The 27,781-nt window shown below is 40.5% G+C and overlaps 1 protein-coding gene across 2 annotated transcripts in view; it reads right to left on the reverse strand.

The window, feature by feature from the left end:
* Positions 1 to 25,082, reverse strand: part of ZNF507 (zinc finger protein 507) — a 40,301-nt gene extending 15,219 nt beyond the window's left edge. Inside the window, exons 1-5 of one of the 2 annotated variants that reach the window (XM_012448439.2) lie at positions 24,993 to 25,082; positions 23,469 to 23,562; positions 16,034 to 18,165; positions 14,499 to 14,616; positions 10,625 to 10,739 (exon numbers count right to left, since the gene is read on the reverse strand). In XM_012448439.2, coding sequence (XP_012303862.1) covers positions 10,625 to 10,739; positions 14,499 to 14,616; positions 16,034 to 18,163 — 2,363 coding nt within the window. In that variant the 5' untranslated portion in view covers positions 18,164 to 18,165; positions 23,469 to 23,562; positions 24,993 to 25,082. The remainder of the gene's footprint in view (positions 1 to 10,624; positions 10,740 to 14,498; positions 14,617 to 16,033; positions 18,166 to 23,468; positions 23,563 to 24,992) is intronic. The other variant, XM_012448440.2, reaches the window with a different exon arrangement.
* Positions 25,083 to 27,781: the final 2,699 nt, after the last annotated feature.

Genomic DNA, 27,781 nt, shown 5'->3' on the forward strand with positions numbered 1-27,781 from the left:
CGTGTGCGCGCGCGCGCGCACACACACACACACTCTCATTCCACCTTAAAAAAGGAGATCCTGCCTTTTGCCACAACATGGATGGGCCTGGAGGCCTCATACTAAGTGAAATAAACCAGACACAGAAAGACAAATATTGCTCAATCTTACTTAAAAGTCAAATACACAGAGAGAGAGAGAGAGAACGAAAAAGTGGTTACCAGGGGCTTGGGGTGGGGAAGGAAAGAAAAGATTCCAGAACACAAAGCAGCAGGTATTAAGGATGAACTTGTCTAGAGATCTAATGCACAGCACCAGGACTATAATCAAATTGTCCTGTATTAGGAATTTTTGTTAAGTAAGTAGATTTTAGCTGCTTTTGCCACAAAAGAAGTATATATGATAGATATGCTAATTTGCTTCATTGTAGTAACCATTTTACTATCTATATCCTATTACATCATATTAACCTCTAATATAAACAATAGAATTTATTAAAAAACAAAACAAAAACATAAAAAAATAAGTTTTGAAACAGAGGCTATGTCTAACAAATCATTTCTACCCACCTCAACAACAGACCAGCAACGACCATATTTCCACTTAGGATAAACTGCTCCTTCCCATCCTGCCCCATCCATTGGGCAAAAAAAGTCTACACCAAAACGAAACCACACTGACAAAAGAACTGCCACAGCATGAGTGCATTTATCGCACCACCTGTCACGATTCTACTTTGCTTCCTTGGTGGAACTGCTGGCTGCTCCTGATGACAGAGCCATTTGGGACTCAGTTATTCAAGTCTATCAAGGCAAAGTCATACAGATGACATGGGGAAAGAAGTGAACACCCTAACAGTGTAGCCGCTGGACTCCTAGAGTGGCTTATAAATACGGCCAATGCTGGACCCAGGCTTTGGAATGCCCAAAGAAGCACAATTTCTGTGTTAACCAATAAAACCCCACCCATATTTGTATAAAAAATGATTTCTTCCCAATGCAAGGAAGCTACTTTGGTAACCCAAAGGAAGCCAATGTAGAAACCTAAGGCTTCTTACAACTCGGCTAAAAAGCTCCGACTGCTAGTAAGTCAGTTATCTCGGTCTCAGAACCCCAAGGAGATAAGGACGCTGGTTTATAAACACCCACTTCCCTGGCCTGGGACTTTACTTGGTTAGTTTCTAGGTCAACTGCCTTGACGGCTTAGATAAAAGAAAGCAGCTGGATGTCTACAAGATTTGGTATGACCTGAGTCTGGTTTGAACACATACACAATGACTTGAACAGAAACTTTTACAATAGAGCTTATCTAACGACATTCATTTTCTATGCTTTTAAAGAAATAACTAAGGCCCGCTCCCCCGCAAACAGCCACTTCAAATTTTGTGATGAACCTGAGAGATCTTTATGCCACTGGGAAAAACAAACTCTTTCAGTTCATCTCTTCGAAACAAAATATGTATTTTTTTCTCCTGATGAAACTATTTCCTTCACTATTTTCCTTAAACAAATTCAAGCTTTTTAAAGACTTAGTTTTTCCCCAAGCCAACACATTGGTTGGACTCAAGATGCCTACAGATGAAAAAAGACTGAAGCCTGTAACTCTTGTGGAAGTGATGGGCTGTGACTTTCAAGATTAGGACATAAAAGGCAACACAGCTTTTTTCTTACCTAAGAAGCTCATTTCGGGAACTAGCAGACCTGCAAAGTCCACGAGGAGAAATCATGTATATGTTCCAGCTGAGGCCCAACCAACAGCTAGCACAGTCACCAGCCTATGATGAGGCAGCCTTCAGAGACTGTAGCCCCCAGCTGTCTGGGTCACCCCCAGCCTTCAAGCCTTCCCTGATGAGACCCCAGACTGCATCAACAGAGATAAGCCATCTCTACTATGTCCTTTCCAAATTCCTCACTGACCCACAGAATCCCTGAGCATAATGAAATTGCTGCTGTTTCACACCCTGATGTGAGGTGGGCTGGCATGCAGCAGCAGTACACTTCATAAAGAGATCTTCCTGGCATAGCACAGGCAGGCAGGATGGCACAGTTTTAGGAGAAAGGGTTCAAGCCCCAGCTCTGCCACTTGTGAGACATGGGGAAACTTATTTGAGCTAGCCCAGCCTCTGTTTCCACATCTACAAAACTGGGGTAGTAATATTCCTAAGTACAGGGCTGCTGTGAGGACTGAGCTGACACATATTGAGTGCTTAGCACACCACCTGGCCCACAAACAATCTTCTCAAAAATATCAGCCATTATCATCATTTCTAACATACTTACATTTATATAAATCCCATACAATGACTGACCACACTGAGAGGCAACCTTAACATTTCCATTGTGAACTGTCATTCCCACTGCTGAAAGCCTTTCTGGAATGCTTTCTGTTAGATTTTTTTTTAGCTTTAGTGCCATATTAGTAAACCAGGCTCAGTAATACCTAAGCACACATAGTTGATGTACCATCCCAGCACACATTCTTATTTCTGTATCATCGTCTACCTTACTCAACAGACTATTTCAAAAAATCAAAACCAGTTTCAGAATATAAAGACACAAAAGTCCTAAACACAAAGAAAAAGATTAATACATTTGACTATATTAAACTAGAAATGTCTGTTCATCAAAAGACATAATTAAGAAAATAGAAAAGCAAGCCATAGTTTAGATGACATTGGCAATATGCTCACAAAAGCCTTGTACTAAGAATACATAATTCAGTAAGAAAACAGCAGATGATACAGTTTGGATAGTTGTCCTTCCAAATCTCATGTCCAAATTTGATCCCCAATGTTGGAGGTAAAGCCTGGGAGAGGTGAATGGGTCATAGGGAAAGATCCCTTATGAATGGCTTAGTGTAGCCATTCATGAATAATGAGTTCTTTCTCTGTTACTGCAAGATATGACTGTTAACAAGAGCCTGGTACCTCCTTCCCTCTCTCTTGCTCTGTGTCTCACAATGTGACACATCTGCTCCCGCTTCACCTCTGTCATGACTGGAAGCCTCCTGAGGCCCTCATCAGAAGCAGAGGACAGCTTGCAGAACCATAAGCCAAATAAACCTCTTCTTTATAAATTACCCAGCCTCAGGTATTCCCTTATAATAATGCTAAACTAATAAAACAGACAATCCAAAAAAGTGGGCAATAGCCCAGAAACAAATGCAAAGATGCTTAACCTCATAAATTAGCAAGGAAACCACAAACGAAACCACAATAATACACTGCTGTACATCTACCAAATTGATAAAGATTAAAGACTGACAACACAAAGTGCTGGTGAGGATATGAATGGGTACAACCATTTGGGAAAACTGTTGACATTGTCTACCAAAGCTGAACATATATAAAGGTCCAATTACCATGAAATTCCACTCCTAGGTATAAACCCAATGGAAATGGACTCATTTCATATATACACCCAAAAACATGTAAAAGAATGTTCAAAATGGTATCAATTCATATCAGGGAGGAAAACCTTGCAATAACCCAACTGTCTATCCACAGCAGAATGAATACATTGTGGTAGTCTTAGAGTAGAATGCTATACAGCAATGAAATGCATTTCTGCTATGTTGAATTATATATACATGCACACGCACACACACACACACACGTTGAGTGAAAAAAATCTAAACATAAAGTAGAATATGTACTGTTAATTCCATTTTTATTAAGTTCAAAACGAGGAAAAACTAATTGATAATGTTAGAAGTCAATACAGTGGTTATCAGAAAGAGGGGAGGGGTAGTTAACGACAGGAAGGCCCAAGAAGGGATGCTGCTGAAGGGCTGATAATGGTTTGTGGTACAAGCAGAGGTTTAACTCGTGATTATTCATCAGTTGTACCTTTGTGATTTATGCAATTTTCAGGAGCTATGCTAACATCAATTATAAAATCTATTTAAAAAATTTAGAGGGAAGGAGGGAGCGAGAGAGACTTTAAGAGACTCTCAATAAAGTGGCTGGACCTTGTTTGGTTTTCGATATGAAAAAGCCACCTCTAAAAGTACATTTTGCAACAATTAGGGAAAAATGGGTGTTTTTGGACTGGGCATTAAAAAAATTCAACTTAACATTGTTTGGGCAGCTATTCTATTTAAGGAAGAAAAAGCATAATAACACCACTACACATTTATTTTCAAGAATAAAACTTACATAAAAAACTTATAGAATCAGACCCATTTTATAGATGGGAAAAACTGAGGGATGTGGACAACTATCAGTCAACATTTACTAAGCACCTACTATGTGCCAGGCAGCATGTGGAGTACTTTACCCCAAAGCCCATGTACTTCCCTTGACATAATGCTGTCCCCCGCCACAGTGTAGTTTCAGAAACTAAGCACAGTACAGTTGTGTTTCTAAGGGAAAATGAGTTCCATGCCACATGGTTAGAAAGAAACTGATTCCCTCAGGACAATGCTTTGTTCTCCCATCTTGTTCTCTACAAAAGTGGTAGTGGGAGATGTCAGTCAGGGCAGGTCCAGCACTGCAACATTCAACTAAACCAAGGACCATCTAATAATATGAAAAATTTTGAGTGGAACTTTTCAGTAAAACTTTGGGGTCAATGTTATAAATGTCAGGTATAATCTCTCACCTTATACAAAAATCAACAATCAACACAAGATGGATTAAGGACTTAAACCTAAGACCTGAAACTATAAAAATTCTAGAAGATGGCCTGGCACGGTGGCTCACGTCTGTAATCTCGGTACTTTGGGAGGCTGAGGTGGGCGGATCACAAGGTCAGGAGTTCGAGACCAGCATGGCGAAAATGGTGAAACTCCATCTCTACTAAAAATACAAAAATTAGCCAGGTGTAGTTGTGTGCACCTGTAATCCCAGCTACTCAAGGGGTTGAGGCAGGGGAATTGTTTGAACCTGGGAGGTGGAGGTTGCAATGAGCTGAGATCGCACCACTGCACTCCAGCCTGGGCAACAGAGCAAGACTCCATTTCAAAAAAAAAAAAAAATTCTAGAAGATAAGATTGGAAAAACCTTCTAGACATGGGTTAGGCAAGGATTTCATGACCAAAAACCCAAAAGCAATTGCAATGAAGCCAAAGATAAATAGCTGGTACCTAATTAAACTAAAGAGCTTTTGCATGGCAAAAGGAACAGTCAGAGTAAACAGACAACCCACACAGTGGGAGAAAATCTTCACAATCTGTACATCTGACAAAGGACTAATATCCAGAATCTACAACAAACTCAAACAAATCAGCAGAAAAAAAAAACAATCCCATCAAAAAGTGGGCTAAGGACATGAACTGACAATTCTCAAAAGGAGATACACAAATAGCCAACAAACATATGAAAAAACCACTAAATGATGAAGGAAATGCAAATCAAATGCCACATCACTAATAATCAGGGAAATGCAAATCAAAATCACAGTGTGATACCTTACTCCTGTAAGAATGGTCATAATCAAAGAATCAAACAACGGTAGATGTTGGTGTGGATGCGGTGATCAGGCAACACTTCTACACTGCTGCGGAATGTAAACTACCACAGCCACTATAGAAAACAGTGTGGAGATTCCTTAAAGAACTAAAAGTAGAACTACCATTTGATCTAGCAATCCCACTCCTGGAGATATACCCCGAGGAAAAGAAGTCATTATTTGAAAAAGATACTTGTACATGCATGTTTACAGCAGCACAATTCACAATAGCAAAATCAACTCAAATGCTCATCAATCAATGAGAGGATACAGAAACTCTGGTATATATATATACAATGTTATACTACTCAGCCATAAAAAGGAATGAATTAACAGCATTCACAGCAACCTGGATGAGATTAGAGACTATTATTCTAAGAGAAGGAACTCAGGAATGGAAAACCAAACATTGTATGTTCTCACTGATACATGGGAGCTAAGCTATGAGGACGCAAAGGCATAAGAATGATACAATGGACTTTGGGGACTTGGGGGAAGAGTGGGAGGTGGACAAGGGATAAAATACAACAAATAAGGTGCAATAAATACTGCTTGGGTCATGGGTGCACCAGGTTCTCACAAATCACCACTCAAGAACTTACTCATGTAACCAAATACCACCTGTACCTCAATAACTTATGGAAAAACAAAATTTAAAAAAGAAAAAAGAAATGTCAGGTATAACTATAATTGGTGTATGGTTTACACAGAATAAAAACAAAGTAATTTTTTTTTTTTTTTTTTTTTTTTTTTTTTTTTTGAGACGGAGTTTCGCTCTTGATACCCAGGCTGGAGCGCAATGGCGCGATCTCGGCTCACCGCAATCTCTGCCTCCTGGGTTCAGGCAATTCTCCTGCCTCAGCCTCCTGAGTAGCTGGGATTACAGGCACGCACCACCGTGCCCAGCTAATTTTTTTTTTTTTTTTGTATTAGTAGAGACGGGGTTTCACCATGTTGACCAGGATGGTCTCGATCTCTTGACCTCGTGATCCACCCGCCTCGGCCTCCCAAAGTGCTGGGATTACAGGCTTGAGCCACCGCGCCCGGCCAAAACAAAGTTATTAATAGCTGCAGTGGTAGGGACTGGGATGGAATGATGTCATTTTAATCTTTCCTTGTCCTTCCATAGGAATGGAAAATGGCTCTTTTCCTTCAGGATAAGAACAGGGTTTCTGAGATGACCTGACAACTTCATGAGCAGAAAAAGGGAACAAGCCCCTTCCATGCACCTAGTAACATGCTGGGTACTTCAAAAACATAATCTCACTTAATCTTCACAAAGCCTTATGACTGGTGAAGTATTCAACTCAGTTTCATATGGGAAAAGAGGCTTAGTGTGGCATAACATTCCCAAGGTCACCAGTGGGGCACAGGAGATGTGTGGTCCAGGCCTGGGATGCTCCCAAGGCACCAGACTGACTCCAAAGCAGCCAGACATAGCACAGGGACCTCAGCAGTGACAGCATTCTGCCTGGGCCCTGCATCTTTCCTGTAAAATGAGCTCTGCCTGCCTACCCTAGGACAGAATTAATTCTTTGTTTCCCTAGTGTTTAGAGGTCATAGCCTTTTAGTCCTTTTCTTTGGTTAGATAATGAATTATTGAGAAGGTAAAAGCTGGGCCCAGTAACTACCAGACAGCTACCACTTACTGGCTCTTTATTATGTGCTGGTACCTTATATGGTATTTCATTTCATCCTCACAACCTTAATATCCTCATTTTGTTGATGACAAAACCAAGCACAGAGAGGTGAAACAGTTTGCCCAAGGTCACAAATTCCACAAGTGAGAGAGCTCAGATTCAATCCCAGGACTATCTGCCCCCAGAACCAGAGATCCATGAAGCTGTACTGCTCAGACCACAAAGACGGGGTTACTGAAGGACTGGAATGACAGCATAAAAAGCAAAGGCATGAGAAAGGAACAGGTTTCACCACTACAGAAAACCTATGATGTAATAGCCACAGTAAAATAAACCTTTTGTGCCCTTGTACAAAGTTTAGAAGTTGTGCAAAAAGACCTTCTAGCTCTGTAAGAATTCAATTCACTGCTTGTAAGCCTGTTTCATAACGAAATGTAGGGAATCAGAAATGCATAGGGTATGGCAGGAACTCTGAGAAACCAAGTCCAAACTCTGACCGTAAGTGCACTAGGTAACGAAACTGAATGAAGCAGACATGAAATGAGCCAGAAAAACTCCTGTGATCCTTGGATTAAGTCAGACATTATGAAGCCTATGCTCACCGGCTCGGCTTAAGGCACATGGTATAGGACAATGAGGAGAAAGTCCTTGAAACATCCTGGCATAGAACATGTTAATCCATAATGCTCTATGACCACAAATCCCATGAAGACAAAGGATGGTGAGTATTTAAAGAAGGTTAAAAGGAGAGCCATGAGATCAGAAAATAAGACGTATGAGGAAAAACTGGTAATAAGTACAAAGAGGGAGGTATGACAAAATTTTTTTCTAAGGCATAAACACACCAAACCCAGTGACAAAGTGGAGTGTGAATAAATTTGGAAAATAACAGACTGAGACTTCTTTGATGTTACTCAAAGAGGATTCTCATAGGATGTTGCCCATTGGTAGGAACACCCTAGGACAACTGCAACAAATGCTATGAGTCTGAGTATTTTAAGAACGTAAGAAAACATCCCTGAGACACTGACAGCTATCAAAATGAATCTTTAAGCTGCAAGACAGATCTAATAAAGCAGATATAAAACCTTCCTCTACAAAACCAGAATCACTAACCTTTTTCATACATTTATTCTAAGTATTTGAGGGTTTACTTGCTTACTGCTTGTCTACAAGTTCCAGGAGAGCAAAGATGACGTCTGTTTTGTTATGACTGTAATTCAAGAACCTAGCACGGCCCCTGAAGCATATTTGCTCAATAAATATTTATCCATGAATGAAAGAATAATCTAATTCTGGACCCAGAGAAATGCCATTTTCTTGTTACCTCTATCACATGAATCTGGCACAGCATGCCTAAATTCAAGGACACCAAAAATATAAAGGCAAAGCTTCCTCCTCCTATCAGGTAAACTAGTATTCCCTGTTCCATCACATTCTCCTAAACATTTCCCAGTGTAAATCACGAAGGGATATATACTCAGTCCCACTTATTATTCCTTATTTAGTAATTTATGGCACTGAGTTATGGTTAATAATGGCCTTCATTATGCTCTGTGAAAAAATTTCTTAGGGATTCTAGTTTTGAAAATATTTGAAATAAAAATAGACTGGTTGGACATGATGGCTCCTATCTGTAATCTCAGCACTTTGGGAGGCTGAGGTGGGGAGACACTTGAGGCCAGGAGTTCAACACCTGGCGAAATCCTGTTTTTAATTAGCTAGTCATGGCGCATGCCTGTGGTCCCAGTTACTTGGGAGGCTGAGGCGTGAGAATCACTTGAACCTGGGAGGTGGAGGTTGCCGTGAAGTGAGATCATACCACTGCACTCCAGCCTGGGCGAAAGAGCGAGACTCTGTCTCAAAAAAAAAAAAAATAAATAAATGAAAAAAAAATAAATAGAGACACTGAGTACTGAGGGGTCAAACACTTTCCACAGAGTTTTAAGACTCTACAGGCCAGGCGCAGTGGTTCACGCCTGTAATTCCAGCACTCTGGGAGGCCAAGGTGGGCAGATCATGAGGTCAGGAGTACGAGACCAGCCTGGCCAACATGATGAAACCCTGTCTCTACTAAAAATACAAAAATTAGCCAGGCATGGTGGCGGGTGCCTGTAATCCCAGCTACTCAGGAGGCTGAGTCAGAAGAATCACTTGAAACCGGAAGGTAGAGTTTGCACTGAGACAACATTGTGCCACTGCACTCCAGCCTGGGGAACAAGAGTGAAACTCTGTCTCAAAAAAAAAAAAGACTCTACAAACAGATGTACTGTCTGAAGAGTGATTCTAAATAAGTCTGCTGGTTAGAAAATTAAGCACATATTAACTATTCAAAACCATACACAGATCACCACACTATGGGATTAAACAATGACCTTTTATGACAGTCTGTCCGGTTTTCAATAAGATTAACAGAATAACCTTTGATACTCACTTGTGTCATATCTATAAATCTGGGGAGAGTGTTAAAACCTGAAAAGTTTTGACAAGGGGGGTGAAAGAGTTCATGCCCATGGCCTAGCACTATCAAGTCATAGTAACAAGGTTAGCTCTGATGTCGGAACCTGATGTTCCACTGTGGCTGCAAACAGAACAAACTGTTCAGTGACAGCTGGACAAACTCTGTAAAACATTTGCACCTTGACTCTACATAAACAACAAGCAGTTTACTCTCAAGAGGCAAAGTTTATTTAAGAAAGAATGATTTTTATTTATCAGCTCGTCTGAATTGACTGAGAATGCCTGTATTTTCTGAAATACCTATTTGAATTTGCTTTTGGGAAAAATCAAGTAACAAAATTAAATGACTTATTCTATACATACTAGCTTAATTTTGAAAAATGGACTCTTTCATAGGAAATTTTACTGCTTTTAAGTTTTAAGGATCTTTTGCTGGAATACTGAATACCTTACTGACAAATTACTGAAATGAACTATAAGGCACTGAAAATTGCTATGAAATTTTTTTTTTAAAGACGGGGTTTCACCATATTGGTCAGGCTGGTCTTGAACTCCCAACCTCAGGTGATCCGCCCGCCTTGGCCTCCAAAGTGCTTGGATTACAGGTGTGAGCCACCACGCCCGGTCTGCTATGAAATTTATACCCATATGAAATAAAAACATAAAACTGACAGATAAAGACAACTTCCTATATATCAACTAGACAAAATGCCTACTGTCCTAAGATTCAAGCTTAAAGTTCACACTCCTTAACAAATCAAACAAGACTTATAAACTAGCGAGGTACAGTGGCTCATGCCTGCAATCCCAGCACTTCGGGAGGCCAATGTGGAGGACCCCTTGAGGCCAGGAGTTCAAGGTTGCAATGAGCTATGATCACACCACTGCACTCCAGCCTGGGCAATACAGTAAGATCCCAACTCAAAAAATAACTAAATATATAAAAAAACAAAAAAATAAAACCAGTTACTGAAAATTTCTTCATTCTTAACCTGTGTTTCAATAAGCGGTATAAATTTTAAATTATTTCATTTTATTTCTTTACTATAAAACATTTTAATATAAGCATTAAAATTCTAGAATCATAACACTTACCTGTATGGCTTATCAGAGTTATGGATTCGCCTGTGGTTTCTGACACCAACGTAAGTTGTACTTGTATAATCACACACATCACATCTATACTGTTTCTGGACTGAAGACTTATTTCCTAGACAAGGTATTTCAGAGTTTTAGTGGCAGACTTTGACAAGATTCAAATGACAGCATTTACATTCCATTGTAAATGAAAATTTATACCATACAGTTGTATTAATATTTCAATCACGGCTTTTCGCTGTTTTAACAAGCTTGAAGTGGTTTTATAGGTTTTCCTGCCTATACACTATCAGCAGATATAAACTGAACACCTTATGACCTATAAACACAGATAGGTTGGGATGATTTCTGCATAACCATGTACAGTACTCTAAATCCTAACAAACTTGCTTCAGGCTGAACGTGTAGGAGCTAAATTAATCAGATACCCTGTTGATCTGTATTACTAAATAGATGTTACTCTAATCAATATTGGATATACTGTCTTAAAGAAACACTGATTTGCCAACAAGCCATAATACTATAATCCAATATGATAAAGTATAGCTATGAAGCATATATAACAAACTCAATATAAAAAGTCTGGCTGTGTGTGGTGGCTCATGCCCGTAATCTTAGCACTCTGGGAGGCCGAGGTGGGAGGATCACTTGAGGCCAGGAGCTGGAGACCAGCCTGGGCAACAGAGCATGAAATCTCTTCCCTGCCTCATTCCACCCCCAAAAAAGCCTAAGGCCTTTTCACCCAGTGCATTTTCTTTGTTTACCACTAAATGTCAGCTACCAGTGCAACATGAAAGGAAAAGCAGCCACAAATTATTAAGTGCTATGCAATGTATAATTCTATCTAGTTAACTGACAGGTGACAGGGACAAAGGTTATGACTGACATGAATATGCAGCTCTCCGAAACGCAGGAAACATGGATCCAATGAAAAGAAGCCATGTTACTAAACTCACTCTGCAACAACAGGGCTGAGTAATTCAAGTTGGGGTAAGCTTATGTCAACACGAGTTGAGTGACTTGTTCATATAAAACGATTTCCTGAAGACAGTCAATGCTCCATGTACTTGTCTGTCTGTCAGCATACAGTCCACAGGCTATTCACACTCTGACTGCTTTATATTCAGAAACAGAGCAAGCATGGAAGCTCAAGAAAAAGGCAGAGCAGGAAGAACTCTGTGTCTCTTGGCAGGAAGAAAGCTTAGGTAGAACACCTGTATATGCTGCATAAAAGTAAAATTTGTGGCATTATACAAAAGAAAATCCACATTGAAATTTCAACAAAGAAAATCCTTAAGTTAAATTTACACTTCCTAAAACTGAAATTTTCTTTTGCTAATAACTACTGCCAGGCAGAACAAAATGTCCTAATTTTGTGGTATAAATCTATAGCATTAATATATACACTAATCATAATTATAATCTAAGTATTGCTCTTAATTGGTAGGTTAAAATCTTGGACTTGATTATAAATGGCACTGTTCCAAATACAGTTTTTAAAAAAACACTAAAAAATGAAGTGTGAAATATTGGATAATGGTTTTGTGTGAGAAATATTACAGATCAATGACAACTAATAAAACTGACAGATGGAAAAACTTAATATAGCACAGAATGAGAGCCTGTGCTACTTCAAGCAACTGTTTCCAATGGAAAGAATGTTGGATTTAAAGTTCAAAAATTTGGGCTTAGTCCTTGCTCTGCCACTTTCTACCAGTATGATCATGGGTAAATTATTTTGCCTCTTGAAGTCTCAGTTTTCTCATCTACAAACTGGAAATGCTAGAACCTCACAGCATAGTTTAGTAAGTCCTATATTTTTCCTTTAGCAAAGTCTGTACTTTACCTGCCATGTCTGGGTAAAATCTCTGACCTGTCACGAAGCTGTCTATTCCCTGAGGATAAGAATCTGCCTGTTTTGTTTAGACTGAATCCCAGGACTTGGCAAATTATAGGTTTCCAATTAAAAAACAATTTAATTAGGTTTCATGGAGTAACACCGTATGAAAGCGCTTTGCTTGGGCTTTATTTGAGTTCCTGTGGTATTGGCTTACATACCCATCAGCCTCATTCTGTCTTCTTCACTGAGGTGGGTTCCTAAAGGGCACTGATGCCTTTCACTGTACTCCCAGCACCTAACACAGTATCTAGCTCAAGACAGGCAGGCCATGCCTTTTGGTGAAGGAAATGTCAAGCTGAAACATGCCCTACGGTATCTGTGCTATCACAGAGGCACATACCTCTCTTCTTGTTTAATAAGTTTACTAAATGGTTAAAGAAGTTTTAACAAAGCATGAATTATTATTACTTTCTCTGTGAGCTAAAAATTTACTCTTTGGCCTGACAACCAAATTTCAAAATATCTAATACTGAATTAATAAAGTACCCATCCAGGTGTAAGTATACAGCCATCTGAACTGCTATAGTACTGACAGAAAAAAAGCAAACAGAGCCAGGTGGGGGAAAAGAGGCAGGGCAGGCAATTTAAAAATCCATACATTTCACCCTAAGAAAAAGGCATGAGCCACAAAGAAAAGATGCTGCAACATAAAATTAGTGAACTTATACTGTAAAATCTGAAGTGGTTATTTTAATTATGAGCTGACACTTTAATCTTTTTATTAAAATTATGAATTTTAATCTGTTAACTCATTTGGACAGTTTGAAATGCTTGCTTTTTAGGACAGTGCTAAAAAAGACATCTCCAACACTGATATTAACTGCAGGTGGTGCTACTGAGTAGTATTTACTTCATCCCTTCATTAGGGATTTATGGTCCAATCATATCAAACGTTTTAATGCCTCCTTTAAAGGGGATACGGAAACATAATGAATTAAAATAAAAGGAGGCATTTAGGGATATTTTGTAAAAAGGAAACAAAACTGTTTTAGCTCAGCCATCTACTGCAGAAACAGATGCTATGTCATAAACTCCTTTTGTTTTGTAGAGTTTTACAGGGATGACATCTGTTTGACATGAGAATTTTGGTGCTACAGTGGTGTCAAAATCAGTTCTTTCAGAAACATTCTAGAATCAGTTATGCTTTCTGGGGTATAATTTAATGAAACATTATGGTAAAACATTTCACTCTGTAGACGTTTCTAACTTTAATTCTTAGCAAATCTAAAAAGGAAAGTCACCCCAATATGTTTTATCTCCCATAAACATTATGTGCCACACTGGAGACATTTAAAGTATATCAATTTAAGTGAGCTGAAGCAAAGCGGCACAGCTTAGTACACTTTATCCTTAATTCTCCGGATGTGGCATCCGCCTTTTCATGGAACTCTAATTAAATCTTTTAATTCTAATATTCCTATTACCAGAAACTCGGTCGACTGCTACCTAACTAGAACATAAAAAGATCTTGTGTGTCTGTGTGTGTGTTTTTTTTAAAATAATGCAGATGAAATCTGGCAGTCATACTTGGGTAAGAATAAGATCACAGCGGGAAGCCCAGTTAAAGTTTGGGGTAGGGGCCCACCATCTGCAAAAGCTCTGTTCTCAGTAGGTCAACTGGTGCTGAGAGAGGGAGGGGAGGCCTGCTTCCATGTTGCAGCTTTTCTGGCTTGCTGGTACATCACCTTCGAAGGGGCTCTTAAGTTTCAACTGCAATATCTACCTACACAGCTGAAGATGAATCCTTACTAATCTACGGCTTCTCACCTAGGACCTAGTAATCATCTGCTTCATTCAGTACTTGGCATTTCCTTAGAATCAGAGATCAGATTCACTTGCATCCATGGTACAAAAACAGGAGAATATAGGCTTTTGCCCTGAAAATAACCAATCGTGACAACTAAGGGCACTTTTACTTCATGTGCGAGTCTTCATGTGTTATGCAGCCTGCATAACAAAATACACAGATACCTTCCTGGACACATTTTCCATCGGCTGTATCACTGGAAATTCTTGGCTCATTAGAAGTTGCTATTGACAAGGTATCTGGAAGACTGTGCTGTTCTCTCTCATGATTCCTCAACTGACTCTGAAAAATGAAAAGAAATATGTAATTTTCAATAAATATACATGTCCAAATCTTAGGAGGCTGTAGAAGAATGGGTTCATTGCTTTCATGGCCTAGTACCTACAACATTACAGTATGTTAAATACGCATGACCGTATTTTAAAATTAAGTCTGCTAAAAGATCATTTGACACATTTGACAATTTATAGAAAGAAGTACATTAGCAAATCATAATCTCATGCGAAGGGCAGTTCCTCTCTTCATATTCTCCGAAAGGAAGTCACTACTTTCTAGGTGATTATGCATGGTGTGTCCATGTTTACTGAACCACTGGCATGTCCAGGAGAGGAACGAGCAGAGTGTTCAGAATAACGCAACTTCACAAAAATAAATCCAATCAGTAATCACCGGACTCCTAATTTTTCACTTAAATATCAAAATGTGTAAAAGACCTAAATGGAAGTGCTCCTCCAAGGACATCCTGTCTCTTCTACTTCCATTCCCATGAATCAAGAGCTCAGCAGCAAAAGAAACTCCTGGAGACTTCTTGCCTTTGCAGCCTATGTGGATGTGCTATCTGGAATTTCATGAGTGTAATCTGAGAAGGAGTGAACCTCAGACTCCAGAGCTTTTTTATTCCTGATTACCTTTTCACCACAGCTAGACCCCACTCTCATTAATCTAAGGGAAAATGTCTACATCCTAGTTAGCTCTTAGGATAACATTTGTAAAACATTTTCAAGGATTCACCTGGCCCATTGAAGAAGAAAACTTCTTAACCAATGATTCAATGAATCCAAGTTTCCTTTATAAAAGAATAGCATGTCATATTAGGATATTGGTTTTGGTAAGGTCAGCACTTAAGATGAAAATCAGTCAAAATAACTCTTGAAATTCCTTTACCCTGCCCATAAAACATGACACACATGGCTCTATTTCCACAACACAGCCATAGGTCCAGTGTAGCCCATTTTTCCGTCTGCAATGATACAAATCATTATTGACTGTGTAGAAGCCGAAGTGAATGCCTGGCATTTTGGGGCCATGTAAGATGAAAAATATGATTTTTTTTTTTTTCCGTGATGACGTACAGTTAAATCCATGTCAGTCAAATGTGTATATGATGTGACTCTACTGTACACTCCCTGGTAATTCTCATGCAACAGAAAATCAACACTTTTTAAATAAACTATACACACAGGCTGTTAAGGAGGCAGCAGGCAGGGAAAAGGATTCTACAGCAGAAATTCGGAAGACCTAGATTTCAGTCCTAACTTTAACACTGATTAAGTTGGGACCCCGTTGGACAAATTATCAAACTTTTCTGGGACCCAGTTTCCTTAACGATAAAACGAGGTGGTTGGACTAGATCTACAAAGTTCCCTTCTCACTCTAAGATGCTAAGGTCCTCTGAAAGACTTCCTGAACCAATGCCTACCTTATAATGGAAGGATTCTTCACATTGCTTGCACTGGTATATTCTTGTCTTACAGTGGTGGATCATGTGGCTCTCCAAATCTTTGCTGTTGTCAGCTATGTGCTCACAGATAGGACACTGATAAGGCTGTCTCTGTCGATGGACTCGTAAGTGTTGCTTGATGTAGCCCTTGTTGCCACTTGTGTAGTGACACAGGCGGCAACGGTAGGGTCGTTCAGCATTCGGGATGTATTCCACCACGCTGTTTCCGGACAAACTCGTATCACTGTTGGGTTGGCACTGGGCGTTGTCCTGCAACTCTTTCAAAATGTCGTCATCTGAAGCATTTTGGTCTGTCCTTTCTCTCAATTTTTCAATGACGGTGAGTAAGGACATGCTGATGCCTGTCTTAACCTGCCCATCTGACAATTCCTGCCTACCCTCTGGGAGTGCTACCAAGGTAGAGTTGCTTTGGTTAAGACTAGCTAATCCATCTGAAGAGTTTTTAAGTGGTGACATCATTTTTGAATATGCTGCCAATGTACTATCTACTTGCCTTTGACTAGGATCTGGATCTAAAAGGTTTATATCCCCATAGTGCCCCAGGTTGGCTCTTGTCAACTCTGCAGCTCTTATAGGCATTGTGACGAGGGCTTCTGCAGCTAATGAATGCAGTCGAAGAGACTCAGAATTTGTCCTTCTCCGGCCTGGTGGGGCATTCTCATCAGTAGCCAGGCCTTTATTCATTAACTCATCTTTCTTCTCTGAACTGCTCCAGCCTATAATCAACCCCCCAATATCAACAGTACATTTATCAGCACGATAAACATCATCTGTTCCTTCATGCCCAATCTGGGCTTCTGTTGGGCTTAGGTCCTTTCCCTCTTCCATTTCAGTGTTCATGAGGAAGCGCTTCTGTGAAAGGGTTTCTTCAGCACTTGGCAATCGCTCCACTATCACGTTAACATGACCTTTTTTATTAGGGCTGCTGCTGATGATTTTTTGTGCTGATGAAAGGAGGCTATCAGCAATCAAATTCTCCTCTGCATCAGAAATCACTTCCAGCATTTCTTCCTCACTGGGGTCCAGGGTAACTGACTGACTTACGTGTACTCCCCTTTCTGCACTCTGTTCTAAAGGAGATGAAGATGGTAACTCTTCTGAGCTGCAAATCTGCACTTGCACTGATGGCCCATTGTGGATACTCAGTTCACTGTCTCCAATAGCAATGACCACTGCATCGACCCCACCAGGCGCAGAAGCTGCTGAAGAATCCAGCAGGCCTAGGGGTTCATTTTCATTTTCAAAGATTGGATAGGAGCAATCAACCTCCCCAGCATGTTTCCAAGCGTGTGTTTTCAACATTCTCTGCTGGCCACAAGTGTAACTACAAAACAAGCATCGATACATGCCGTACTGTTCATACGCATACCATTTCCTCCTCCCCATTTCTGCCACAGATGCAGTTTGGACAGTCTGAGTCTGTAGATTGTCCACACTTACTGGGATGTCTGGAATGGTTTCGTTATTTCTTTCTGTGGTTTTCTGACATAAAGAATTGGAGGGGCTTATGCACTGTTGGGCTTTGGATTGGGTGTGGTTATTGGCATCATTTTCGTGGTCATTCACCACATGAGCTTCAAGTTCCTCCTGGCTTCTAGACGTAATATGGCACTCCGAGCACATTAGTATCACTTCGTTCTGCTGACCATGCTGCTTAATATGATCTTTTAACACGGAAAAAGATGATGATAGAAACTTACAAAGGCTACACTGATAAGACATAGCCTTCCCTTCATTCTGGGCAAGAGTGTCAGGGGCAAAATTTGTTTGTGACATCTCAGCTCTTCTAGTATCAGCAGCAGGTGACTGGGTTACTTTAGCTGGAATCTCACAAAGCTCTTGGGTTTCAAGAGAGTGTGTTGCAGCACTTGAACGAGGGCGTTTCTTTCCAATTAAAAGACATTTTTGTGACTTTTCATGTTCCACTATCTTGCTTAACTTCTGGATAACATGGATTAATGGATCTGGTTTAGTTTTTCTTTGTTCATCAATTTCCAGTGAAGGACTGATGATACTTTCAGCAGTCAATATAGCTTCCTGTTCCCCAATATCTGGCACCAACATGGCAACACTGCTACTTTCTTCCATATCTAAAAAGGATAATGTAAAATAGAAAAATACCAGGTTACAGGATAATTTTAGTGTCTAAGTATTTTCTAAGCTGGAAGCGCCACATCTGCACACCTGGCTATCCCTAGTATAGATTTAAATTGGCTAGAATTTCTCTTTAGAATGCAATCTTCTATCAAGACTAATGATGAGGATACTCCCCTCCATCACTTTTTTCTTTTGAAAGGAAGATCTTCTTCTCCATTTTTCCGCACTTTCTTTGCCCTCAGCGTCCAGCAAGACCAGAAGTATTCCCTCCCTTTTGCACAATGCCAAGAAAGAAAGAAAGAAGAAAGAAAGAAAGAAAGAAAGAAAGAAAGAAAGAGAGAGAAAGAAAGAAAGAAAGAAAGGCAGGCTCCTATTCCTTGATTAAAGGAGCATGGCCATTCTCAAGGCATGTGAAACCCCCTCCAGTTACTGTGAAACATCACTCTGTAAAGCCGGTAACTGATACAATTCTTGAGAGACTATTTCTTATACCAAATACAGCTGCAGTTTTATTACTATAATCACAAATTTGTTTTTTTCTCCCCAAATCTCTGGAATTGTGAAACTATAGTCATGTAGTTTGTACAGGGCATAGTAAATCTGGGAAAGTACTATATATACAAAACTAAATAAAAGCAATGATCTAGTTCCTACTTTTACTTCCTTTATCTTCCTGAAGATAAACCACAAATTATGCTGTGGTTTTTTCCTAGAGGTCATATCAGTGGTCAACTATTACTCATATCCATATATATGTATTTTTTTTTTTTCCTGAAAGGGTAAGGGACATCAGAGAAGGAAAAAATTGATATCCCAGTTGTTTTAGGTCCAGATTATGACAGAGTCCTTAGAAGGGGTTATCTATTTGCTCTAATAATGCATTATGGCTGAGGAAGTCACTAAACATAAAATACCCATAAATCTTTCTGCCTAAGTCTAGAATACTCTTTATATTTCCTGGCAGTACTTTCATTCCAAACATTTCCTTTGGCTTAAAGTGAGATTAATTTGTTGACTTGGATCACATTTTTAAGTTTAGGCTTTTTTCCAGCAACAAGTTTTGTTTTTCCACATTTTAGGTGCATTCTGGAATCTTACTCACAACATTCAATAAATGCCAACAAAATTTTTAGTGGCACTAGCTATAGACCAAAGACCACACTATTCTTAAACTTCAGTCCCAGGCTCTGAATTCTTATTTTAGGTGGTGAATCATGGCTGTTCCTCCCTGCACGGTTGAATCAATTCAGCCCCTGCCAAGATGATACCTAATGTCCTGCCAGGCCCCGCCCTCCCCTCTCCCCCACACAGTGCTCTGACCAGCTTCAGCGCCAGGTCGCCCACAACTCTGGGCAGCAGCTTTGGCTTTTCTTCCTCATTTTCTACTCCTTCTGGCAAGCCAGCTTTCTAGATCTAGGTCCGCATCAGGCAAAAATGCAAACACTTTACTCCTGGCTTCTTCAGTACTACTTCTTCCCTTCTTCCTAATACTACTCTGCCCTATGGGATCAGCTTTTCTCTCTTTGCCACTAACTGTCTCTAACTGCCCTCACAGCAGAACAGGCATTCCATGGCCATTCCAACAGTGACACCTACCCTGGCTCCCAAAGGCCCGTGGTCCTTCAGCCACTCTCCCTTAAACAATCTCTCAAAAGATTATTCTGTTTTATCTTTCTCAGGTAGAAGGAACAAAAGTTTTTTAGATCTCTATACACAGCTGTAAGTCATTAAAGAAGAGACCAATGGGGGAACAATTTGTTTCCTTAGAAAAACCCTTTTGTGACTTCCTAAGTTGCTTTATTGTCTTAGAATTCTGCATTTTTAGGCCAAGGGGAGCTGTGGCTCTTCGTATGACTACTGATTTCCCTTTAAGGTGATTAACTTAAGGCTTTATTTCTTTCAGTTCAATGGTTAAATGCAAATTGGTTAAATAATAAGTTTAATAATAGGAATCCTCAAACATTCAATTTTCTGGACACAATATGGCTCTCTACTGTAGATCTAAGGTCTCTTTCCCCATGAATTGTAACACCCATGTAGGCTGACTAATCATCTGGAGGTTAACAAGCAACTGTTTGTTCAAGAGACTCTGCAGACCCACAGGGTTACAAAGGTGACTCATGTTATCTCTCTTCTACTTAATGATATAAGAGAAGTGACAGAGACCAGTGCAAATTGCTCCCTGTGGATATTTCAGTGTGTACCTTAAAAAGAAAGTGAAATGAAGAGAAGGAGGAGTTCATCTTAACTCAAGAAAAAGACTAACACAAAAGACTCTGACAAAACATTCAGATTTTTAAAGCTGTGTCTGCTCAGGCATTAAAAGCTAATGGAAATTTGCAGCAGATGCTCCAATTTTCCCTGAACATTTATGTAAGTATCTCATTTTAAAGGCTGCATACATTTGGGGATAAATACAGTAATGGCAGCTATAAAGTAGATATGACAACATAAAATACATCAAGAAACTCCTGAAAAACCAGTTTGGGTCCACATGCAAAATCGATGCACAGGTTAATCTAATAAAAACGAGTCTCTGTTAAAAAAAAAGCTAGATAAACTGATAATAAAGTATACACAGAGGGAAAGTTACTGCAAGGCCAGCTCTTCAAATTTTCACAAAAATTTTACTTAGACCACTAATGCAGAAATACATATATATGGGACTGCATGTCAAGTGAAGTAAATCTGAACAAGAGATGAAATAAGGAGTATACCTACAATGTCAGTGGCTCAATAATGACAACATAAACTATGACAATCTGCATACTCTCCCTGGCCTCCAAGAGATCAACATAAACACAGCTTTAAAACAACTACCATGGTGACAATGCAGTGGTGGGGTGGTCAGAATGAGAATAAAGTAAGAATGACTAATTATGTGATTGAAGTTGAATGATAAGTACCTAGGAATTCATTGTTCTTTCTACTTATGTACATGCACAGCAATTTTACTTAGACCACTAATGCAGAAATACAAATATGTGTGTGTGTGTAAAAATTGTTATGTACGAGGCACAAGGCAAAGTATCAAGACAAACAGAAAAATTTTAAATTCTTAATACTTGTAGTTTAAAACTGAGTTGAGTGGATAAGGCAAACATTAGGAAGTCAAAAAGTAAAAGCTTTTAACAATGCAATGGTACACAAGGTAAAAGAAAAGGCAACAGTCAATGACCAAATCCTGAGACTGAAGAGCTCCTTTGGGCTAGCAAGGTAAGCAAAAGCTTCATGGAGAGGTAAGATTCCACTGGTTCCCAAAGAACGGGCAGCAGGCCAGACATCATCTGTTTGCCCTCTAGGCTCACTGTATCCTCCTCTCCATTCTGCTTTGTCTCAGGAGGGATTATATCACTAGGCTCCCCTGCCCTCCGGCTTCTGGTTGAGGTCGGCCAATGAAGACAGATCAGAGGGAGGTAGCAGAGTGAGATCAGAATATTCATTGTCCTGGTTCACAATCTCTAGGTCACCTTGGATTGGCCGTGTTTCTCAACAGAAGGTTATTTCTCTCCAGGCAGGTTGCTCTACAAGAGCCTTCTTCTGATTCTGATACCTCTCCCTCTCCCGATGCAGCTAGCTCCAGATAACTGCATTCTGCTGTGGTTTGCTTATTTAAGTCCAACACCTTTATTATTAATATCTTTGTAAATATACCTTCCTTGAATTATCCTCATTTCAACGTGCCATTTGCTTCCTTGGAATACTGCTGATACAAGTTGCCACAAGGGTAGCAGTGACAAGAAAAGCAGCCATGACATTACTATATTTTTAGAAGTGAGAATAAGCATGCTATCTAGGGGTGAGTGAAAAGATCAATATGGCTGAATAGGAAAGTTCACTAGGAGGAAAGAAGACTACAGGCATTAGCAAAACAGGAGATTTCTCGTTTGGAATGCTGAGACATAACAATGTTAGAGTAAATATATTAAACTGTTACAAATAACACAAGTTGTATCCCAAACCAGAAAAGTTCCATAACCCTTTCCACCAAATCTTTCCTTGACAACAGTGTTCCACAGGCAAACGCTTCCAATTAATATCTTTCTCACGAAAAGTTAAGAACCAAATTATTTCAGTTGTCTTTATTTCCTTATAATTTGCTATTTGGTTTATCTGGGTATCTAATTAGTTCCTTACAGTTACAGCAGTATGGTTATCATGAGTAAAATCAAGTTGAACACTTCATGTGGGCCTGGAGAAAAGGCTATAATTTTCTGTGTATATATAAAGACAGTACAATATGATACAAAAGAACCTTCTCTTTCAGAGTAAGAATTTTTTTTTTTTCCAAAATTTTGTGCTACACCAAAACTGAAAAAAAAAAATGTGGTATAGAAGTAATGGCCACTAAATTCTCCATTCTTCCAAATTATCGTAATTCTAAAATATGACACATTTATTTTGCTCCAGCCAAAAGAAGGCACGTGATATAAGCTCAAGGGTCCCTCCCCTAAAGTGCCCTCAATTAGCTGTGTGACCTTAGGCAAGTCACTGTCTCTGAGTTTTAGACTGCTCAGATGTAAAACAAGACGGTGAAGCTAGATGAACTTTCAGGTCCTTGAATTATAAACTGTCTATAAAGTTACCTGGAAGCTACTTACACATTATTTATAGATTTACCTCACTGTATTGGCTATAGTTAATTTGATTTAAAATCTTCTGAGCTCAAGGTAATTATTAATTACCACTAAGAAAAAAATGAGTATAAATATCACAAGTATATGAGTTTCATAGTCTGGAGTTTCTTAATTGGCACATAGCCTGAGAGAACATTCTAATTTGGCAGCTGCAATGAAGACATAAGGTCTAACTAACATTTACCAATATTCAGATTTACTATCATTTATTGAGCACCTATAATGTGCCAACCAGGGTGCTGGAGACTACAAAAATGACTGAGGAAATCCTCGCCCATGAGGTGCAAGTCTAGAGAGTAATGCCGATGTAGATTTTGTATAATATTCAAATTATAGTGTTTTTTTTTTGTTTTTTGTTTTTTTTGCAGATGAGGAACCTGAGACTCATAGACATAAAGTGGTAACTGGTTTAAGAGCAGGAATCCAGGCCAATCTGATTCTAAAACCAAGCTTTCTCTAATGTACCAATTCTCCTTTTAATTCTCAATGAGAACAAAAATGTATAAAATATCAATACTGAAAAGAATAACAGCTCCTTACAGCTACGCTGTATCAAACACGTTAGTGGTATCTGATCCTCATAACTCTTTGGGACGGGCTACGTGGGTGTTATACAATCTTATAAATAAGAAACACTCAGTGTGGTTTAAGTGACTTACCCAAGGTTACATGGCTGTTAAGTGGCAGAGCCAGTGTCTTTCAAATCAATTCCTGAAATTAATACAGTCCCTTGGATCAATCTTCAAAATCCAGCTGTGACCAAGAACGAAAGTATACAGTATCAAACATTTCTCTTTCTTGGTGAAACAAAGTAATGAATTTTTTTGGCAGCGAAAAATTTCTCAATATTCCATATAAAAAAAAATTCAGAGGAATGTTCATGCAATCTCATTACATAATGCAAATTTAAATAATTTATCTAACAAGCAGACTTGAGGATTTTGCAGCAGTTAGGAAAAATTAGCTCTGGAAACTTCTCCAATAATTGTATATTTTGTTTTACCTCAGAATTTACGTACTGGACTCAACACTATTGGTTTTACTGACATCATTTTCTAATGAGAATGGAACAATAAATTGCACATAGCTATTTTAATCTAAACTAAAAATACAATCTAACGAGTGATTCTGCAAATTTTGCAAGCACAGTAGGCAGAAGAGCAGCATAAAAAGACATGACACAGTGGTGTGACCTATATATCTTCTAATGCAGTTTCCTACTCTGGTCCTACATTTCTTTGCCACTGTTTCTTACACTGGCTAGAATAAATCTAAAAGATAAAAAAATGCTTATTCGTTTCACCTAGAATGCAACTACCTTATCGATCACGGCTAAATAAAATAGTTCACTGTCAGGGCAGAAAAAACATCTTTAGGCCTCCCCTGAAGTTAATTTTCAACGAGTTAGTGAGGTAAAGGAATGAAGGGCCAGGCTTTCTTTTAATCAATAACGCAACCCATACACTGAGTGAGAGCGGAGTACTGCAGAAAGTGCAAACTCAAAAGAGGTGATAAATCCAATAATTGCCTGAGAAGAGCGATGCAGACTGATAGCAAATTACAGCCCACTGCAGAAACTTAAAAAGACCGCCATGGGGTTGGGAAAGTAGCCTCCACCTTATTAATCACCCCGGCCTTCTAATAAACCATTCATTCCGGTGCCCCCAGGTCTTAAGAGGTGGGAACTTTTCCCAGTGGTCTCCGTGATCTCTGGAGATATTCTATTGAGGATGGTAATAAATGCAGAAGACCAGCACTGCGTTTCTCTACTAGCTTCTTGTACACCACGCACTGGCTAAAGGAGTAAGATGATGGGGAATGAGGGGGCTTGGAAAATAAATCAAAAGATGCTGTGAGAACATCGTGGCCGGCTCCATCCCCGCTGGCCTAAGCGATCTCACGTCTGCAGAAGGAAGTAACGCCTGCGGGTGGGCCTGCGGGCGCACGGGGCTGGTGACAGTATGCGCGGAGCAGCAGGTTCCCCCCACCCCCAGCTGCAGGGCAAGCCCGGGGTCTCCGCAGGCCTTGCTGCACAGACGACAGAATTGGGGCATGTGGCTAGCACCGGGCGGGGGTCGGCCAGCAGAGGAGGAAGCGAGCGCCGGCAGAGGCCTGAGGGGAGGATGCACATGGCTGGCGGCGGCGCTAACAGCGGGCGGAGGGGCGGCCCCGGGACGCGGTACCTGCGGTCAGGCGGCGGCTGCTGCTTCCGCGAGCCTCCTTTGGCCAGCCAGGACCCGGCCGTGCCCTCGCCCTTGTCCTTGCCCACCTCTCTCCCGGCTCTTTTCCCTCTTTTCCCCCGCTTTCCCCCTCCTCATCCGGAGCTCCAAAATGGCGGCGCTGGGGACGGATCACGTGAGCCGCGAGTGGGTCAGGTGACCCGAATGGCGGGCAGCAGGGGCGGGGCGATGCTCAGGCCCTGCCCACGGGTATTCCGGGCCGGCGGGGCTGGACCTGCGCGAGGGAGGCTCTCCAGCGGGTTTAGCTTCTTGCAAATCCCAGCTCCCGGGCGGGGTTCTGGCTCACGGCCCCCCCTCAGACGTCTAGGTTTAGAAGTCACCGTGTATTCACTTTGGCATGTCCCCACGTCACCTAAATCCGCTGTGGGCTAGCCTCATCACCCCACTCACTCCGCAATTGGCTTTCAACAAAGGACATTAACTTTTTTTTTTTTCTTTAGCTTGGCTTCTGGATTTGTATTAGTTCTTTTGGTAGGGCTGTACACTTTGAGGTGTTCTTGGCTAAAATGTAGCGGTCCTAGCCAGGCTCACGGCTTGGCTTTAAGTGGTGCCTGTTAAGGGCCAGAGCTGACTCTGGGAAATCTTGTTGCTTGAAAGATTCAGAATTTTCAGGTTTGTAGGATCAGACCCAGTTACACAACCTCAGCCCTCCCAGGTCACGACGGCGTTTGTCATTCGGATCTGTTTTATGAAAGATTCTAGGGTGGTTCTCCTGCTAACAGTGAAAAAGGGACTTGGTGAAGCATTACAGCCAATTTCACCAAAATTGCTGAATAGTTTTGCTATATTAGGAACTATGCAGCATGGTGCTCTGGTCTGGACTCAGCGGATGGGCTGTGGACATGAGCAAGGGAGTAAAACTGAAGGTTCTGATCATTGTAATGGAATGTGGTGAGACACCTCTACTCCAGATCTTTGAGAGGCCTTTACAGCTGGCTGGGCTGTCCACTGTCCTGGGAGGAAGATCCAACAAAATTTAGAATCAGACAGGCTGATAATTCCTGTTACTGTATATTAGGGTACAAATTCATCTGAATTTGGCGGTTAGGAAACCAGCAAAGTTTTATTTATTTATTTTTTTGAGTTGTAGTCTCACTCTGTCACCCAGGCTGGAGTGCGGAGGGACGATCTTGGCTCATTGCAATCTCCACCTTTTGGGTTCGAGCTATTCTCCTGCCTCAGCCTCCGTGGGAGCTGGGATTACAGGGATACGCCACCACGTCCGGCTAATTTTTGTATTTGTAGTAGAGACAGGGTTTCACCACGTTGGCCAGACTGGTCTCGAACTCCTGACCTCAAGTGATCTGCCCACCTTGGCCTCCCAGAGTGCTGAGATTACAGGTGTGAGCCACCATGCCCGGCAGCAAAGTTGTAATTCTGCTATTGCAATTAGACCAAATAGCTATGAAGAAGTAAAAATAAAATGTTAAGTAATTTTGTTTTCAATGAAAGGTGAGAGATTGAGCAGGAGGCTCGCATAGAAGGATGGAAGGAAAAGCAATCAGGGAAAACCAGAAATACAAAATGTTCAAAGGGAGAACAAACAAGAAATATGGGCTATTGGCACAAACAATCCTAGCTTCCCCTCCCCTCCCCCCCCCTTCCCTTTTCTTTCTTTTTTTTTTTGAGATGGAATTTCAGTTTTGTTGCCCAGGCTGGAGTGCAATGACACGATCGATCTTGGCTCACCACAACCTCCACCTCCCAGATCCAAGGAATTCTCCTGCCTCATCCTCCCGAGTACTTGGGATTACAGGCATGTACCACCATGCCCAGTTAATTTTGTCCTTTTAGTAGAGACAGGGTTTCTCCATGTTGGTTAGGCTGGACTCGAACTCCTGACCTCAGGTGATCCACCTGCCTTGGCCTCCCAAAGTGCTGGGATTACAGGTGTGAGCCACTGCACCTGGCTATGTACTGCATTTTCTTTATCCGTTTTATGGTTGTTGGGCACTTTGGTTGATTACATGTCTTTGCAATTGTCAATAGTGCTTCAGTAAATATATGAGTGCAGGTGTCTTTTTGGTAGAATGATTTATCTTCCTTTGGGTATACACCCAGTAGTGGGATTATTGGGTGGAATGGTAATTCTAATTTTAGTTCTCTGAGAAATCTGTTTGTTACTGCAGGATGACACAGCCACTAGTACCCCCTCCCTACTCTGATGTAACTGGAACAGCCAGAGCCATTAGGAAGAAATCATTATAGGCAGAAAAAATGATGATGAAAAAATTGAGACCTTCATTCCTGAAGACTGAGAAGGTATACAATGCAGAATCTGATAGGAGAACCAAGAAAACTTCAAAAAGCCTGGAACACAGAACCTCAGTATTTCTGTCTCTTAGAAAAGAACTCTCCAGGAAATTACAGTCAAGCTTTTTAAGTCAGAAGAATGCAAAGGCGTTCAGATGTAGTTCCATTGAACTTGTGGACATCTCACCTAAACTCTTCTCAGCACCTCTCACCTGCCACAGTGTTATTTATCATGATTTAATTAAACAATCCTAGTAAGATGTAGTGTTGTTGATAGGAAACCCGCTTACTCAGTTATCTAGCGCCTATTCAGTGGAATCTGATTCTGCCTCCAGATGAGAGATGACCCAGTAACTGAATTCCTCCACACACCTTGTTATTTTACTTTGGGGCCATTAATTAGTCGATGAGGTTAAAGGTTTCGCTTCTTCTACAAGTATCGTGGGTCTCTGTATCTCTTAAAGTGACCAGGGAGCCTG

The sequence above is a fragment of the Aotus nancymaae genome, unplaced genomic scaffold, assembly GCF_030222135.1.
Source record: "Aotus nancymaae isolate 86718 unplaced genomic scaffold, 86718_ANA_hifiasm-v0.15.2.pri h1tg000028l, whole genome shotgun sequence".
Taxonomy (NCBI): Eukaryota; Metazoa; Chordata; class Mammalia; order Primates; family Aotidae; genus Aotus; species Aotus nancymaae.